General features: G+C 41.8%; 1 protein-coding gene across 10 annotated transcripts in view; it reads right to left on the minus strand.

The window, feature by feature from the left end:
* The window catches only part of LOC139259737 (speckle-type POZ protein-like A), a 270,126-nt gene that overhangs the window by 15,648 nt on the left and 234,580 nt on the right, over positions 1–19,898 (minus strand). For all 10 annotated transcript variants that reach the window (XM_070875375.1, XM_070875374.1, XM_070875380.1 and 7 more), the window contains one exon: positions 4,020–4,147. In XM_070875375.1, the coding sequence (XP_070731476.1) occupies positions 4,020–4,147 (128 nt within the window). The remainder of the gene's footprint in view (positions 1–4,019; positions 4,148–19,898) is intronic.

The raw sequence follows: 19,898 nt of genomic DNA on the forward strand, positions 1-19,898 counted from the left end.
CAGAGTCAGTGGCTTGGCCAGTTTTGTAAGCGGAGATTCATTCAGATGGACGGGTTGATGAGAGTGTTTTATAGTTACACACAACTCACTTCTGCCAAAATTCCACAATTTTGTAAGCCATGGAATTGGTTTCCATCCAGATTATCTAGTTATTTGGGTGCAATTGCAGAGGAATCTTCAGGCTTACAATATAAAATTACACTTTTGGACTGCAGGTTATAAACACGTTATATGAAGTGAATTACTAAAGCAACTATAATCATTGTTGGTATTAACTGCTTTCCCATTGAATTTGTTGCACTTTACTTCCATTACTCTGTGCAATAGAGAGTAATTCCCAGGCACTAATTCCACATCAGCTATTCATTGGATATCTGAGCCATCAGGGAAGATCCACATACACACATTTGAAGGATCGTTTGTACTACTATTTCTAATTTACATCAATGATTTATGATTCAGAAACTCAATGCAAATTGGTTAAATTTGCAGATGATTGCAAAGTAGGAGCAGCAGTTCATTGAGGAGCCAGTTCAATAAATGCAAAATGAATTGTGCAAAATGTGAGAGTCAGTTGAACAATGATAGATGAAATTTAATGTGGGTAAATGTAAAGCATTACACATGACAAAAATGGGCAATACTGTATGGTCTTGAAATAACTAAAAATTAAGTTGAAATAGATCTCAACAGACTCAACACTGAACATTAAGCAATCGCTGCAAAGTAGCAAACAATAAAGCCATCAGAATTATTGAATTATATAGCCAAAACAGTCGGGTAATGTCCGAGGAGGTTATGCTTACAGTGCTCTCATCAAACAAAACTTAACTAGTGCCTCATTTTGGGAACAGTCACCAGTAACACTTGATTCCCTATCCCATTGAATTCAGCTGGAACCAGAGCTTTCACTACATTGAAAGCAACCATGTTTCAATGTCTTTATGGGTACCATGTGTTTCTGACGATTGAGTGTCATATCAAGGAAATGTGCTGAATTTGGTGTTGGAGTCACACTTCAAAAGGCTGATGATGCAAAGCAGCATGTACAGGTGTCTTGTAATTCAGTCACTGGAAAGGATGCATGATATCCATTCGAGGTTTTGAAATAGGGAGCCAACATTGGTCAGAAGTCAACCAGACTGCACCAAACAAAGTTGTCTGCAATGGGTAAATATCCAAGGTGCCATATGAGTGATTCACTGCAAACAAAAAAAACACTGACATATTAAATTGATTGGAAATGTGAAAAAGATCATGTGGGAGTGCAGCAGGAGGTTCACCAGACTAATTCCAGGGATAGCTGGACTGTCATATGAGGAGAGACTGGATCAACTGGGCCTTTATTCACTGGAGTTTAGAAGGATGAGAGGGGATCTCATAGAAACATATAAGATTCTGACGGGACGGGACAGGTTAAATGCGGGAAGAATGTTCCTGATGTTGGGGAAGTCCAGAATCAGGGGATATAGTCTTAGGATAAGGAGTAGGCCATTTAGGACTGAGATGAGGAGAAACTTCTTCATGCAGAGAGTTGTTAACCTGTGGAATTCCCTGCCACAGAGAGTTGTTGATGCCAGTTCATTGGATATATTCAAGAGGGAGTTAGATTTGGCCCTTACGGCTAAAGAGATCAAGGGGGTATGGTGAGAAAGCAGGAAAGGGGTACTGAGGGAATGCTCAGCCATGATCTTATTGAATGGCGGTGCAGGCTCGAAGGGCCGAATGGCCTACTCTTGCACCTTGTTTCTATGTAAAAATGATACATCCGTCAGCTCCACCGCTGACAAGACATTCTTTTGGGAGCAGTGTCCCCAAGTCGTCATCTCCTATGATTGCAATTCTTTCAATACGAAGGCCAAGTTACTGAGGAGAAAGCTTATTTCTTCCATCAGAACTTAGCTACATTTTTTCACTAAATGGAAATTTTCAACCTTGATATCCGTTGGGGAGAGGGAAGAGAATACATAAATAGGATTGTTAACAACAACATGCTTCCCTTGAGCACATTTACCAATTGATTGGTTTGGGGTCTACCATCATAATGTTTGACAGGTCTCTTATTTCAGTTGAGTTTTCAGTGCATGTGATTGGATTCTTAGCTGAATGCATCACAGGAGGTTTAGAAACACATTTATAACGTGAATAATAAGTACTCAAAGATTACTGACTATATAAAATGTCTACGGAGCACTACAATCTTAAACAGTGTCATCAATCACTTCTAATTTATGCAGCACAATGCTTTCAGAAGCATTTTGTTAAGTTTATCTGCAGAAACATGTATGGTTGTGATTCTAATTCATTTCCTCCAGAAATCTTCTAAAAATTTGCAATAGATGATGGACCCACCAAACCTCACGACACTTGATGTAACCTCTAACAATCAAGTAATTGTACTCATAACAAATTCATCACACAACATATTTAACTTGTCTGCCCAAGTGAAAAGAAGATGCATTATATTCATAGCACCCATACCTAGAGGTCATCTTTCAATTATTCTTTTTATATAGAGTATAATGACACATAGTTAAGCAGTAATCCTGCCAACAGTTTTTCACATATCCTGTAAATGCTCAAATCAAACTGAAATTATGATCACTTAAACATTCGTCACTCTCAGAAGCTGCTAATCAGTCAGCAGTTACAACGATAATCTGTCAGTATGTCTTTAACACAGTTTCAACCTTCTCAGCACTAAAGATCAATGCTCTGGGTTCAGGATATTGGACATTATGATGACAATTAGGGTCGATGGCACTCACTGTTTGAACCATTTCATATTTCCTTACTGTGCATTGCAGTCTCAACATGCCAGATGATGTAAATATGGTGTAATGACAGGTGTACATAAAGCTAAATGTTTAATGAGTCATTGACTAAATTATGCACCAGGTATTTTCTAGAAGGCTGTCCGATAGCTTACATTATGTGTATAGAAATTATGCAAGTTCTCTGTTGGGGCGGAGGGGTGTTGGTCAGGCAATAAGCAATGACAATGAAATAATGTCAAACGAAGGCAAAATTCATCAGTAACTGCATATTTACTGGTTGAATTATGTAATATTACTATTTGATTGGTAAATATCTTTCTAGTGTGGACTATAATGCACTAGAAAAATATTAACTTAGCAATTATATACCTCCAGGTGGATATAAAATGAATACATATATAGTTGGCACTGGCCATAGATTTACCCCTGAATAAAATCATGAGAGCAATTGATGGCTCAATTAGTAAATGAAACACTAACAGTGTGACATTAAACCATATCGATCAAAGTGACCTTAACTCTGGGAGTTCAATCCCAGAGTTAAGCAATTTCAGCTTGAAAGGGAGGTAAACTCTGAAGGGCCATACAAACCATTATGGGTTCAGGAATAGAACATTAGGATGCCCATTCCTGGGGCCATCCATTAAATTCAGTTAGCACTTCTTTTGATTTTCTTGAGGATTGCCTTTAAACAAGTGATTCATTTTTAGAATCAACTGCTGCATGTGCTACCCAATTCTACAACCAGTACACTGCATGTGTTGGATAGGGTAAAGGAGCTGAATAGAATAAAACAGGCACAAAATGCTTGCATTTAATTCAGGTTATTTATATTATGTATGGTTTACATTTAGATTTGAATGCTGTATTCTAGTATTAGATTCTGAAAACAACACAGCAATGTGGTGTAGAAAAAAAATAGGGACAGAAAAGGGAAAGACAAGAAAGGCCAGAAAAAATAAACAAACGGTTTTAATAATTAGATTTCAAAAATATTGCTAAAGAAATAATACAATTTTCTACCTATGATTGCTACAATTCTTATTTTGGTCCCATTGTTCCTTATATTTCTACACAACAATGGTCAAAGCGACTAAGAACAGTTGCATATACAATAATGGAGACATTTTTCAGGTAGAGACTGGGTCATCAAATAAAGCAAACTGATGCAGCAAGATTTTACGATAAAACGCACAACTAGAGATCAGCCATAAACAGCTGTAATTTAAAACATTCACCTACTTCACAAAACAGGGTAAGCTTATCGTCTGGAAGAAGACCATTTGCTTCATCTAGAAGAAAGTCTCTACGGATAAATTTTTTGAAACCCCAGTCCTTGCCCTGGACAAATCGATACGCCCTTTGACTTTCTAATAGATATTAATGAAGAGAAAAGAAAGGTTATGATGAGAAACCCCGAAAAAGAATATTCATGAAGCAGTTAGATTAATGCATACATCATACATGGGGAAGATATCCACTGTTCATTATTTGTAGCAAAACCATAAATGTGTTTCTTATGCAGTGATGTACCTAGAAAATTTCAGCTGTTTCTAAATCAATCTTTTTCTTTATAAAATGATAGTCCTTCCATATTTTGTTTTGACAATATTTCTGTAATTCTTGGACAGGTTAGTTTAAGGATAGTTAAAACACCAGCTCTATTTGTAGTCTGCACAAACATGATTCCACTAATGAGAGAGTAAGTGGACTTTGCTGGTTCTCTGGAAGAAATTGGATAACAGCAATATTTACTGTTCTTGAAGTTAACACTTAAATCTCTGAATGTTACATTTCTTATGCTAATTGTACACCACTAAAGAGACCACTAGAGTGAGCATTAGTAAAAAAGCTCCTTGCATGAATCTTGGTTTCTTGAATACATGTATCCTCCACACAGCACAGAAATCTGATGTCCTATTGATCCCGAAGAGTCATATGTGCAACACACAGAACCTAACGCCATAAAACTCACTGTCAACTTGTGATTGACTGTTCTCACTTTCTAATAGGCAGTAAGCATACCAGAGCAGCTGTTCATTTTGACCTTAGCATGTTCAGCTCGATGATATACCTGTATCCAAACAGAAACTCCATGGATGCACAAGTAAAATGCACTGTGTGGAAAATGCCTGTATTTAAATAATGCTGATGACCCTGCCACCACAGTCACCCATCGATCTTTATTGAGAAATTTAGAACTCAGCAGAGGAGGACAAAGGGTTTGATTAGGGCAGGGAAAATGGAGTAGGAGAAGAAGCTTGCAGGGAACATTAAGGCAGATTGCAAAAGTTTCTATAGATATGTAAAGAGAAAAAGGTTAGTAAAGACAAACGTAGGTCCCCTGCAGTCAGAATCAGGAGAAGTCATAACGGGGAACAAAGAAATGGCAGACCAATTGAACAAGTACTTTGGTTCGGTATTCACTAAGGAGGACACAAACAACCTTCCGGATATAAAAGGGGTCAGAGGGTCTAGTAAGGAGGAGGAACTGAGGGAAATCTTTATTAGTCGGGAAATTGTGTTGGGGAAATTGATGGGATTGAAGGCCGATAAATCCCCAGGGCTTGATGGACTGCATCCCAGAGTACTTAAGGAGGTGGCCTTGGAAATAGCGGATGCATTGACAGTCATTTTCCAACATTCCATTGACTCTGGATCAGTTCCTATGGAGTGGAGGGTAGCCAATGTAACCCCACTTTTTAAAAAAGGAGGGAGAGAGAAAGCAGGGAATTATAGACCGGTCAGCCTGACCTCAGTAGTGGGTAAAATGATGGAATCAATTATTAAGGATATCATAGCAGCACATTTGGAAAATGGTGACATGATAGGTCCAAGTCAGCATGGATTTGTGAAAGGGAGATCATGCTTGACAAATCTTCTGGAATTTTTTGAGGAGGTTTCCAGTAAAGTGGACAAAGGAGAACCAGTTGATGTGGTATATTTGGACTTTCAGAAGGCTTTCGACAAGGTCCCACACAGGAGATTAATGTGCAAAGTTAAAGCACATGGGATTGGGGGTAGTGTGCTGACGTGGATTGAGAACTGGTTGTCAGACAGGAGGCAAAGAGTAGGAGTAAATGGATACTTTTCAGAATGGCGGGCAGTGACTAGTGGGGTACCGCAAGGTTCTGTGCTGGGGCCCCAGCTGTTTACACTGTACATTAATGATTTAGACGAGGGGATTAAATGTAGTATCTCCAAATTTGCGGATGACACTAAGTTGGGTAGCAGTGTGAGCTGCGAGGAGGATGCTATGAGGCTGCAGAGTGACTTGGATAGGTTAGGTGAGTGGGCAAATGCGTGGCAGATGAAGTATAATGTGGATAAATGTGAGGTTATCCACTTTGGTGGTAAAAACAGAGAGACAGACTATTATCTGAATGGTGACAGATTAGGAAGGGGGAAGGTGCAGCGAGACCTGGGTGTCATGGTACATCAGTCATTGAAGGTTGACATGCAGGTACAGCAGGCAGTTAAGAAAGCAAATGGCATGATGGCCTTCATAGCGAGGGGATTTGAGTACAGGGGCAGGGAGGTGTTGCTACAGTTGTATAGGGCCTTGGTGAGGCCACACCTGGAGTATTGTGTACAGTTTTGGTCTCCTAACTTGAGGAAGGACGTTTTTGCTATTGAGGGAGTGCAGCGAAGATTCACCAGACTGATTCCCGGGATGGTGGGACTGACCTATCAAGAAAGACTGGATCAACTGGGCTTGTATTCACTGGAGTTCAGAGGAGTGAGAGGGGACCTCATAGAAACGTTTAAAATTCTGACGGGTTTGGACAGGTTGGATGCAGGAAGAATGTTCCCAATGTTGGGGAAGTCCAGAACCAGGGGTCACAGTCTAAGGATAAGGGGTAAGCCATTTAGGACCGAGATGAGGAGAAACTTCTTCACCCAGAAAGTGGTGAACCTGTGGAATTCTCTACCACAGAAAGTAGTTGAGGCCAATTCACTAAATATATTCAAAAGGGAGTTAGATGAAGTCCTTACTACTCGGGGGATCAAGGGGTATGGCGAGAAAGCAGGAAGGGGGTACTGAAGTTTCATGTTCAGCCATGGAACTCATTGAATGGCGGTGCAGGCTGGAAGGGCTGAATGGCCTGCTCCTGCACCTATTTTCTATGTCTCTATGTTTTCTATTGCAAAGGGGATGGAGTATAAAAGCAGGGAAGTTATGCTACAGCTATATAAGGTATTGGTGAGGCCACGCCTGGAATACTGTGTGCAGTTTTGGTTTCCATATTTACGAAAGGATATACTTGCTTTGGAGGCAGTTCAGAGAAGGTTCACTAGGTTGATTCCAGGGATGATGGGGTTGACTTACGAGGAAAGGTTGAGTAGGTTGGGCCTCTACTCATTGGAATTCAGAAGAATGAGAGGTGATCTTATCGAAACGTACAAGATTATGAGGGGGCTTGACAGGGTGGATGCAGAGAGGACGTTCCCACTGATGGGGAGACTAGAATTGGAGGGCATGATTTTAGAATAAGGGGCTGCCCATTTAAAACAGATGAGGAGAAATTTCTTCTGAGAGGTTTGTAAATCTGTGGAATTTGCTGCCTCAGAGAGCTGTGGAAGCTGGGACATTGAATAAATTTAAGACAGAAATAGAGAGTTTCTTAAAGGGATTATGGGGAGCGGGCAGGGAAGTGGAGCTGAGTCCATGATCAGATCAGCCATGATATTGAATGAAAGAGCAGTCTCAAGGGGCCAATTGGCCTACTCCTGTTCCTATTTCTTATTTTCATTCTACATTCTCCACACTCTGCAGGACCATACCAAAACAGTAAGACTTGGAGAGTGGGGGGCTCTTCAAAAGAGTCGCAACACCCACTGAAAGAAAAGATCGCCCAAAAGTTAAATCGCAGAAAGCCATCATGTCAACTGAAAATGTCAAAATTGAGATTAACAGGTTTTTGTTAGGCAAGGGTATTTAGGGATATGGAACCAAGACAGGTAAGATACAGAAGAGCTGGCATAGGTAAGATGGAAAGAAGGGCCTCCTTCTGTGCTGTTAGATTCTATGTAGTGGCTTTACAAATATCAATGGAGACTTAATTAAAAGCATAGAATGCAGCAGAATGGTCATTAACCCATCAACTCAGCATTACAACCAATGGATTATTTTGGTGGTGTTGGTTGAGGGAGGAATGAAGATATCAGGAGCATGGAAGAACTCCATGCTCTTCTTCCAATAGCATAAAAACATAAGAAATGGGAGGAGTAGGCCATATGGCCCCTCGAACCTGCTCTGCCATTTTATAAGACCATGGCTGATCTGATTATGGACTCAGCTTGTGTACAAAGGGCAGGGACTTAATCAACTCAAGCTTATGACCCGCACTTACTGTGAATTCCTTGTTCATGGGAAATAATTGCAATTCCCAACCTGGCGGCGTAGGGTAGACACTCGCTTATCCATTGTGTAGCCCCTGACATCATGGCAGCATATGATCTTTAATTCTACCTGAACAGGGAAATGGGGCATCTGCTCAATGCCTCATTTTAAGGACAGCACTTCCAACAATGCAAGATTCCCTCAGTTCTGCACTGAAATATCAGTCTAGGTTATGTGTTTATAGCAGTAATGGAGCTTGAATCACATCCCTGTGACTCAGAGGTAGAAGTGCCATCAGTTGAGCCAAGCCAACATCGATGTAACTGTGCTTGCTCAATAGCTTACAAAGAGTCTTTGTTCCACAAGAAATTAATGCTGGGATTTATGAAAATGTTCAGTGGATTTGACAAAAAGCTTTAAGCCTGCAATCATCGAAGCAACAATGTCTGGTTAGGAAATTGGCTAGGGAGTAGGGATAGTGGGTAGGTGCTCAAATTGGCAGGATGTGACTAATAGTGTCCTGCAGGATTGGTGTTGGGGCCCCAACTATTCAAAAGATTTATTAACTACTTAAATGATGGCATAGAAAGTCATATTTCCAAATTTGCCGATGACACAAAGATAAGCAGCATTGTAGGCAGTGTAGATGAAAGCATAACATTATAAAGGGATATTGATAGAATAAGTGAATGGGCAAAATTGTTGCAAACGGATTTCAATATAAGCTAATGTGAGGTCATCCACTTTAGACCTAAAAAGGATAGTGGCTGTCCAAAGATACTTGGGGGGGTCCAGGTACATAGATCATTAAATTGTCATGAACAGGTACAGAAAATAATCAAAAAGGCTAATGGAATGCTGGCTTTTATATCTAAAGGACTAGAATACAAGGGGGTAGAAGTTATGCTGCAGCTATACAAAGCCCTGGTTAGGCAAGACCTGGAGTACTGTGAGCAGTTCTGGGCACCTTACCTTAGGAAGGATATATTGACCTTGGAGGGAGTGCAGAATGATACCCAGACTCCAAGGGTTAAGTTACAAGGAGAGATTACACAAATTAGGGTTGCATTCCCTAGAATTTAGATGGTTAAGGGGTAATCTAATCTACATTTTCAAGATATTAAGGGGAACAGATAGTTGTAGATAGAGAAATTATTTCCGCTGGTTGGGGATTTTAGGACTGGGGACATAGTTTAAAAATTAGAGCCAGACCTTTCAGGAGAGAAATTGAGAAACATTTCTACAAACAAAGGGTGGTAGAAGTTTGGAACTCTCTTCCTCAAATGGCAATTGATGCTAGATTAATTGTTAATTTTAAATCTGAGAATGAAGGATATGGGCCATGATCTCATTGAATGGCAGAACAGTCTCAAGGTGCTGAATGGCCTACTCCTGCTCCTATGTTCCTAATGTCAAACAATCCAAACCAGATTTGTACGGTGGAGGATAAAATGACGGAATGACAATCTCCTGTTTTAAATAAATACAAGAAACTTTTTTGGACAGGAAGATAGGGTGATTCCTAAAACTATCTAGTCAGTGTACGAGACAATATAGGATTGGTCTATGGAGCCATGGACCTGTAACACATCGGCCCTGCATGCTGAAATTAATGCCGTCTTCCAAGAAAGGAATTTTAAAATCAAATGAACTTAGAGTTTCAAATATAAAGCTCATCAATTTTTGTGCAGGTGCAATGTCCCAAATCCGGAACTCTGGAATTATTGCCTGAAAACCAGACATTTTGCATATCCCAGATGGAGTGGTCCGGAATCCGGAACTATTGTCAGAAAACCGGACATTTTTGTGCCACAGTTTGGCAAGAGGAATAAAGGGGTGACTTGCTAGTAAAAAGCGCAGCGCCAGGGGGCTGTGGGCGGTGAGGAGCGGAGGTGAATCGACAAGCAGCGAGGACCGAAGTCTGGCACAGATTCAGACGAGGATTCCGGATTTCAGACTACAGGTTGAACCTCCCTTATCTGGCACCATCCCTGGCCGCTCCGACATGAACAAATTGAAGTCCTTCCTCGCTGCCGACTCCTGCAAATGCTGGCCTGACCCCGCGATCCACCCCACCCCATCCCCCCCCCCCCCACCCCCACGATCTCTCTACCGCACTCCCAGACCTAATATCACCTTACTCAGTACCTGTACCATCTAATTTAACGTGATCATCCCATGTTCGGAAAAATCCCTTATCCGGCACAGTCCAGGTCCCAAGAGTGCCAGATAAGAGAGATTCAACCTGTATGAATTTTCTTATCTGAAATCCAGAAAAAACCCCAAACCGGCACAGACTCGGTCCAGAGGATTTTGGATTTCAGATGTTGTACCTGTATAATGTACCTATTAACTAAAACAATCAGGACTAATGGAGGTGTAATGAAAAAAAGGCTTGCATTTATACAGCGCTTCTCACGACCACCGGACATCTCAACGCACTTTACAGCCAATGAAGTACTTTTTGAAGTGTAGTCACCAGTCTTCAAGAATGAGAATACCAGTGGGGAATCCTTGATTCCCATAAATAAGGCCACACAGAAGACCGGTATGGCTGCAATGATCTCTAATAGCACTGAGTTTCAGTTTAATTTCAAGTAAATGCTGTAAATAATGTGAAGTAAAGTTAGCACAAAGAACCAGAATTAACATGGACCAGAGTACCAGTAAAACAAATCTTTTCCACTTGATATTATAAGTTTTAATTTAAATACCTTACATGAACAGTAGTAGAGCACCTGCTACTGCAAGGTCCTATTGCACCAATCACTTCTATTGGTTCTCAATAACTCAAATGGAACATTCTTGGATTTCGGCAAAGGATTTGATTGACTAGCTGAAAAGAGACACTTCCTGTCAGAGAACCATGTTTTATGTGGCCAGTATGGCGTGACCAGGATAGCAAAGTCTCCTCCTTCTGTTTGAATTTTCTGAATTACCAGTGATATTAGCGGAAAGAGAGGAAAGATCCACAGAAATGTATCCTATGAAAAAGACTGCCCAACTTTCAAGGTGCTGTTGACTTTGTCCTAGAGCACAAAAAACATAGAAGCAGATCCATCTCCAAGTTTCCCCAAATCCTACTCATCAGTTGTCCAATGACCAATTTGGGAACACAAGGGTGGAGGTAAGTAAGCAGCGTATATTTTGGGCCAAGGCAGCTGAAAGATGAATAGTGGAACCAAGTTAATCCTCTGAGGTAAACTCAATAATCGGATACATCAACCAAAGAAGTCTGCGGTACTACAGAACACTTTTGATGATTGAATAGAAACATAGAAAATAGGTGCAGGAGTAGGCCATTCAGCCCTTCGAGCCTGCACCGCCATTCAATGAGTTCATGGCTGAACATGCAACTTCAGTACCCCATTCCTGCTTTCTCGCCATACCCCTTGATCCCCCTTGCAGTAAGGACGACATCTAATTCCTTTTTGAATATATTTAGTGAATTGGCCTCAACAACTTTCTGTGGTAAAGAATTCCACAGGTTCACCACTCTCTGGGTGAAGAAGTTTCTCCTTATCTCGGTCCTAAATGGCTTACCCCTTATCCTTAGACTGTGACCCCTGGTTCTGGACTTCCCCAACATTGGGAACATTCTTCCTGCATCTAACCTGTCGAAACCAGTCAGAATTTTAAACGTTTCTATGAGATCCCCTCTCATTCTTCTGAACTCGTGAATACAAGCCCAGTTGATCCAGTCTTTCTTGATATGTCAGTCCCGCCAGCCCGGGAATCAGTCTGGTGAATCTTCGCTGCACTCCCTCAATAGCAAGAATGTCCTTCCTCAAGTTAGGAGACCAAAACTGTACACAATACTCCAGGTGTGGCCTCACCAAGGCCCTATACAACTGTATTAACACCTCCCTGCCCCTGTACTCAAATCCCCTCGCTATGAAGGCCATCATGCCATTTGCTTTCTTAACTGCCTGCTGTACCTGCATGCCAACCTTCAATGACTGATGTACCATGACACCCAGATCTCGTTGCACCTCCCCTTTTCCTCATCTGTCACCATTCAGATAATAGTCTGTCTCTCTGTTTTTACCACCAAAGTGGATAACCTCACATTTATCCACATTATACTTCATCTGCCATACATTTGCCCACTCACCTAACCTATCCAAGTCACTCTGCAGCCTCATAGCATCCTCCTCGCAGCTCACATTGCCACCCAACTTAGTGTCATCCGCAAATTTGGAGATACTACATTTAATCCCCTCGTCTAAATCATTAATGTACAATGTAAACAGCTGGGGCCCCAGCACAGAACCTTGCGGTACCCCACTAGTCACTGCCTGCCATTCTGAAAAGGACCCATTTACTCCTACTCTTTGCTTCCTGTCTGACAACCAGTTCTCAATCCACGTCAGCACACTACTCCCAATCCCATGTGCTTTAACTTTGCACATTAATCTCTTGTGTGGGACCTTGTCGAAAGCCTTCTGAAAGTCCAAATACACCACATTAACTGGTTCTCCCTTGTCCACTCTACTGGAAACATCCTCAAAAAATTCCAGAAGATTTGTCAAGCATGATTTTCCTTTCACAAATCCATGCTGACTTGAACCTATCATGTCACCTCTTTCCAAATGCGCTGCGATGACATCCTTAATAATTGATTCCATCATTTTACCCACTACTGATGTCAGGCTGACCGGTCTATAATTCTCTGTTTTCTCTCTCCCTCCTTTTTTAAAAAAAGTGGGGTTACATTGGCTACCCTTCACTCCATAGGAACTGATCCAGAGTCAATGGAATGTTGGAAAATGACTGTCAATGCATCCGCTATTTCCAAGGCCACCTCCTTAAGTACTCTGGGATGCAGTCCATCAGGCCCTGGGGATTTATCGGCCTTCAATCCCATCAATTTCCCCAACACAATTTCCCGACTAATAAGGATTTCCCTCAGTTCCTCCTCCTTACTAGACCCTATAGTTAAACAGTTAAAGCTTGACTCATCAATGGAAGCTAGAAAGGCAGATCTGTCACTGGGGGCTGGAATTCTTTCCATCCAGTTCCGGGCAAATCTGTAAGTAAATACCCATAATGGGCAGGGTGGTCCTTACTGCACAAGCAGCAGGAAGCCGACCAATGCTCTGTACTGGTAAGCTGTGCAGTTTTAGCTTCTTTTGTTTTCTTTAACCATCACCAGTACCATGTACGCACATCGGAGTCACAAATCCTTGTGTCTGCTTGGAGGTAGTGAGTGCGTCTCTATGGGGAGACTCTCAGTCAAACTGAAATTTCTCAGTCGCTTGATCTGGAGATTCTTAAACATGGTGATGGGTTTGTGTTATGTCAGACACCCTGCTACCCAAAACAAGTTGAATATTTGCAGAATAATCTCCAAGTAAATTGTCAGGCAGAAAACAATACTTTCTGGCCAATAAGCCCAGTGGACTGCATCAATGCAGAAGGTCAAAGGTATTTCCCTTATTTGTTCAAATGGTGGATTACGGTGGTGGTGTCCATCAGGCATGTACCAACCTTTCCTGAACTTGAGACTGAAAGTGAACCAGAACCAATTCAAGAGCTCTCAGTTTGAGACAGTTGAGATACCATTTGGACTGGCTCTGTAACCATCTGCCTTGCATCCAGTTCCTCTGTGGGTTTCAGAACCCATTACATAAGCATGAGTAACTAGAGGGAAACAACAGGAAAACTATAGGATATTGTTTTCTTGTGTATATATCGGAAATTGCAAGCTAACGCTTAATCGATGACGAGGTCCAACACCACTTTGTGTGCCAGTGCAGCCTTTGGTCGCTTGAGGAAGAGTGTTTGAAGACCAGGACCTCAAATCTGGTACCAAGCTTATGGTCTACAGGGTAGTAGTGATACCCGCCCTCCTATATGGCTCAGAGATGTGGACTATATACAGCAGACACCTCAAAACATTGGAGAAGTACCAGCAGCACTACCTCCGCAAGATTCTGCAAATCTATTGGCAGGATAGATGCACCAATGTCAGTGTTCTCACTCAGGCCAACATCCCCAGCATCGAAGCATTGACCATGCTCGATCAGCTCTGTTGGGCGGGCCACATCGTCTGCATGCCCGACACGAGACTCCCAAAGAAAGTGCTCTACTTGGAGCTTTGACATGGCAAGCAAGCCCCAGATGGGCAAAGGGAACGCATCAACGACACCCTCAAAACCTCCTTGATAAAGTGCAACATCCCCACTAGCACCTGGGAATCCCTGGGTCAAGACCGCCCAACGTGGAGGAAGAATACCCATCCGGGAGGGCTCTAAACACTTCGAGTCTCATTGCCGAGAGCAAGCAGAAACCAAGCATAGACAGCTGAAGGAGCATGCGTCAATCCAGGCTCCCCTCCACCCTTTCCTTCAACCACTGTTTGCCCCACCTGTGACAGAGACTGTAAGTCCCGCATTGGATTCTTCAGTCATCTGAGTACTCATTTTTAGAGTGGAAGCAAGTCATCCTCGACTCCGAGGGACTGCCTATGATGATGATGATGATGATGATGAATTGAAAGAACACAGCACAGTTTAGCTGAAGGACTTTTCTGAGTAATGTGGAGTTTTGGACTACGAATATGGCGGTCATCATAAAATGCAATATGGGCAAATAAAAGAAGGTTCAAATGACAAATCACTCCCAAAAAAGGACCAAGAGCATGAGGTGCTCAATAGAGAGAAAAATCTTTTGAAGTGAATTGCAGTACATGCTCCTAAAAATATCAAATCTTTACAGGGAATCAGCTGGCATTTCTTGGTGTTGACCAGAATTTTAAAAAATTTCTCAGGATATAGATGTTGGTAAGGCTGCCCTCCCTAGTAAGTGGTGATGGGCCTTCTTGAATTGCTGAGGCCCTTATGGTGATGGTGCTTCCATGATAAGTTGGGAATTCCAGGATATTGACCCAGGAATAAAGAAGAAATGGCAATATATGCCCAAGTCATATTGTGTTACTTGGAGGTGATGGTATTCCCAGCCCTTGCATCACTTGCAGGATTTGACAGATAGCTGTGGCAGGGGGCTCTGAACTGTCAGGTAGGAGTACAAGTGGATATGCACTGCATTAAAAACTCAGTACTGAATGAAGACAAAGATAATGGCTTGGAATTTGCAGTCACCAGCAAAGGGATGGCGCTCACAGCTGACCTTGAAAAAGATGCCCACAAAGACTTGGCGGGCTCTGTGGCATTGATTTCCCCAATTCCGATGTGACCTGCCATCTGGCACATCTATGTGGTAAATCAGTGCCACCCCCCCCCCGCCTTCCTCCAATGAATATCTGTCCCACCTGTGACTCTCGTGTTGGACTGTTCAGCCACCAAAGAACTCACTTTAGAAGTGGAAGCAAGTCTTCCTCGATTTCGAGGGACTGCCGATGATGATGATGATGATGATGATGATGATGATGATGATGATGAAGGGGATCGGTGGGGTCCAGGAACAGTAAAGTCATCAGACAGGCTTATCAGCTAATCAGATTGAAGAATTCTCATGCAGCAAACCAGGAAGTAAAAAGCATGGATTCTAATTCACTTTTTAATCATTTTACAGAAAGAAAAATAAACAAATATTGTGTCATACACATGGGATTAAGGTAGAAGCTGAAATATCAAACAAATTTAAAAAAATAAAATTATTTTAAACATCATCCAATTTTGAAATGTTATTGTGAGGGGATTTAAATTGGCAGATAGAATTATTTATGATTCAACTCTATGGCTGTTAGTCAATGTCAATAGGAATGCCTTTATAACCTGTGGAAAGGCAGCTAATTTAAGCAACTTTTTCTTTGAGTAGTCAAAGATCACACGGAGTTCTCCTTCGCCTGACTTCTTGGGTATCCGAAAGCCTTTGGAATCAATCTCCAGACATTTTTCCTCAGAGCAATCTTTCTCAACCTGATATGAGAAAATAACATAGCCGTAATAATTTGTTTTGGAATTGGTCTGACTTGGTCACACTTTAGATTGAGGTAGCAATCTTCTCTTGATGCAGCCATTTAATTTTTCAGCATCCAGACAAAATCCTTATCCGTCATGTCCGGCCTGATAGACCGATTAGGGTAAGGCATCACTTTGCACTCCTATTGGAGATTTGAAAGGACTGTTCCTACAGATGCAACTGCCAGGGTATTTCAGATTTGTACATAACACCTTTCATTGGAGCACTACTTCTGGAGATAATAGCTGACAATAGTTTGGAGAATTTGTTGATTTAAAAAAAAAGCCTTTTTTTTTATAAAGATTCCAAAAACTTCTACTTGACCTCCAAAAAAATGCCTTTCCCATCCAAAAGCTGATGTAATTAGAAGGTTTCGATTTAGAGTCCTAAGGTGGGACAGGACTTAATGAACCCTGCAATAGGTATATCATGAAATGATTCTGATGAATACCTAGAATATTGCATACAGTTTTGGTTTCCATATTTAAGGAAGGATATACTTGCTTTGGAGGCAGTTCAGAGAAGGTTCACTAGGTTGATTCCAGAGATGAGGGGGTTGACTTATGAGGAAAGGATGAGGAGGTTGGGCGTCTACTCATTGGAATTCAGAAGAATGAGGTGTGATCTTATCGGAATGTGCAAGATTATGAGGGGGCTTGACAAGGTGGATGCAGGGAGGATGTTTCCACTGATAGGGGAGACTAGTACTGGGGGCATAATCTTAGAATAAGGGGCCGCCCATTTAAAACTGAAATGAAGAGGAATTGCTTCTCTGAGGGTTGTAAATCTGTGGAATCCGTTGCCTCAGAGCTGTGGAAGCTGGGTCATTGAATAATTTTAAGACAGAGAGATAGACAGTTTCTTAACCGAAGAAAGAATAAGGGGTTATGGGGAGCAGGCGGGGAAGTGGATGCGAGTCGATGATCGGATCAGCCATGATCGTAATAAATGGCAGAGCAGGCTCGAGGGGCCGTAAGGCCTACTCTTGCTCCTATTTCTTATATTCTTATGATGAAATATATTATAATTTATCAACTTTGGAAATTATAGTTGGTAGTCAACACCGTCTGGGGTTACATCTGGAAAGTATGTTCCAGGGAGAAGCTGGCCTCATGAATCCTGGTAACATGAATGATTCTAATTTACAGTTTAGAAAATAGTCTCAACTTTAATGTCGAATAACTTCTCGAGGCGTCATATCAAGAGTCTAGGCCACCCTCAAATTCAAGACTTCAATGAACTTAGAGCTCCAATCTCAAAGGCCTTCAATCATCAACTTCCCATAATCTCAACCATACCACATCTTCTGCTACTCTCATTGAGCAGCAGAAATTGACAAAACTTGATCATTGGGACAAATTGATCAACACAGCATTTATTGATTGCCTGCAACTTCTTAGAGGGACAAGTGGTGTATAGCCACACGAGATTGAGCAATTTAGTAAATGTGCCGAAAGCAACAATTTTATAATGTCGGAACTTGTACAGAACTGCAGGGTTAGAATGATTTTAAGTAGGAAATATATTAGCAATATTGAAGGGATAGGGTGATTAAGAATTGTTTGGAACCAAAGGAGAGGCTTGTTTACATCATGGGGGATAAAGGGTTATTGGTTATTGCTCCTAGATGAAGATCATGAAAAGAATCAATAGATTCTTCTAATGCTGCAGCTTGGAAGAGGTGACGGGCCATTGTCCCATAGGAAATAGCTCACGTACAAAATGAGGTATACTTAGTCGGGGTCAATTACACACCAACTGTAAAAGATAGAATGTTTCTACTGGGAGGACGCTGATTAGTTAGTACCAACAACATTCTTTCCAAACCTTGATTCGGAGAGATTAAATCACTTCCAAGATCTTGGAGCAGGCAGTAGAATGGAAAGGAATATGCTCAAGAGTCTGCATTTTGCAGCTTGTAAAATGAGAGTTCCCTCCCAGAGCAGATTTGGAAGGGGCAGTGCGGACACTCCAGCCAAAAGAGCCGAAACCCAAAACATAGAAAGCTACAACACAGAAGGAGGCCATTTCGGCCCATTGTGACCGCGCCGGCCGACAAAGTGCCACACGGCCCTCGGTCAGCAGCCCTGAAGGTTACATATAAACCTAGGAACAATGAACAATGGCGGAAAGGTAAAAAGCATCCGGCCCAACCAGTTCATCGCACACAACTGCGACACCCCTTACACTGAAACATTCTGCACTCCACCCCAACCAGAGCCATGTGATCTCCTGGGAGAGGCAAACACAGATTAAAAACCCAGGCCAACTGGGGAAAAAAAATCTGGGAAAATTCCTCTCTGACCCATCCAGCTGATCGAAACTAGTCCAGGAGATTACCCTGGCCGTATTTGATTCCCTGCAGTACTTGCCATCGCATCTGCGCCGGCGAACAAGAGGTTACTCAGTCTAATTCCACTTACCAGCTCTAGGTCCATAACCCTGCAGGTTATGGTACTTCAAGTGCCTATCCAAGCACCTTTTAAATGTGGTGAGGGGTTCTGCATCCACCACCCTTCCAGGCAGTGAGTTCCAGACCCCCACAAACCTCTGCGTGAAGACGCTCCCCCTCCAAACAAAAGAAAGCCCATCGGTGCTGGAATGGGAATGGAGCGTACAGGAACAGACAACTTTGTGCCAATACGGAGCTGTGTTGAAAACAGCTGCAGGAAAATGAAGCCATCTGAGAACCAGTACAGCAAATAACAGAGTTTCCTGTGCCAAAAGACATTCCAGCAGGAGTGGAGTTGGGCAACGCCAACAAGAGTGAGAACATAAATGACAATCAACCCAGTGGAATAGACTTCCTGGCATTGATAGGTGCCGTAATTTAAAGTACCTCTTAATACCAGCATTTGGTATCAGTGCAGAGCGACTACTCAACTCTGACTGGAATAGAGTATACTGTGGTGCTGATCACCACACTTGATTAGATGAAGAGACAGCCGACGACGAAGATTCAAAAACAAATGCAGATAATTCATATGCTCTATGCAAGTCACATTGAGAGCTTTCATGAAGATCAGACAGATAGCAAGCCAAGACCTTATAGATAATGTGTGAAAACCTGAGGCAAGGATGACAGTTATTAATGCTGTGATCCGTAAGCAGGCATTTGATTCATGCCTGCCAGTCATTGAAAATATGCTTCATATTCTTTAAAACGTTTAAAACATTTGATGAAAACCATTCTGTCAATCTTGCTGCACGTCAGATCCACATGTTCTTGACGTTGCCTCAATGTGTACTGTGTGTACCTGGTCAACATTTATCACTCCCCACCTGCATCACTAAAACAAATTATCTAGTCATTATCTCATTGATATTTGTGGGAGCTTGCTGCGAGCAAATTGGCTGCCATGTTTCCTACATTACAACAGTGAATACACTTTCAAACGCACTTCATTAGCTGTAAAGCGCTTTGGGATGTCCAGAAGTTGTGAAAGGTGCTAAACAAATGCAAGTTCTTTACTTTTTTCATTCTGAGAACAAGTAGCCTGATAAAGCCAAAAGAGCAAATGTTTTACTATGATTAGATCTCTGAAGTGCTTTGGGACATTATTCCATTTTAAAGGCATTGTATAAATGGAAGTTATTGTTTTACCGCACCTATCGAGTAGTCATCTCCAAGCTTTCAGGAAATTGCATAGAGCCCAGAAGACAGGTTGAATCAAGAACAGGTCTATGCTACCACAAAATTATGGCAAATAGTTTGTAAATTGTTGAAAATGTTCCAGGGCCTATTGCTAAATTGTTCACAAATCTCACTGGAGAAAGAATAATGAATTAACTTTCATTTATACATCAACCTTCATGACCTCAAAGCATTTTACATTCAATAAATTACTTTT

This window comes from Pristiophorus japonicus, chromosome 3 (assembly GCF_044704955.1).
Source record: "Pristiophorus japonicus isolate sPriJap1 chromosome 3, sPriJap1.hap1, whole genome shotgun sequence".
Taxonomy (NCBI): domain Eukaryota; kingdom Metazoa; phylum Chordata; class Chondrichthyes; family Pristiophoridae; genus Pristiophorus; species Pristiophorus japonicus.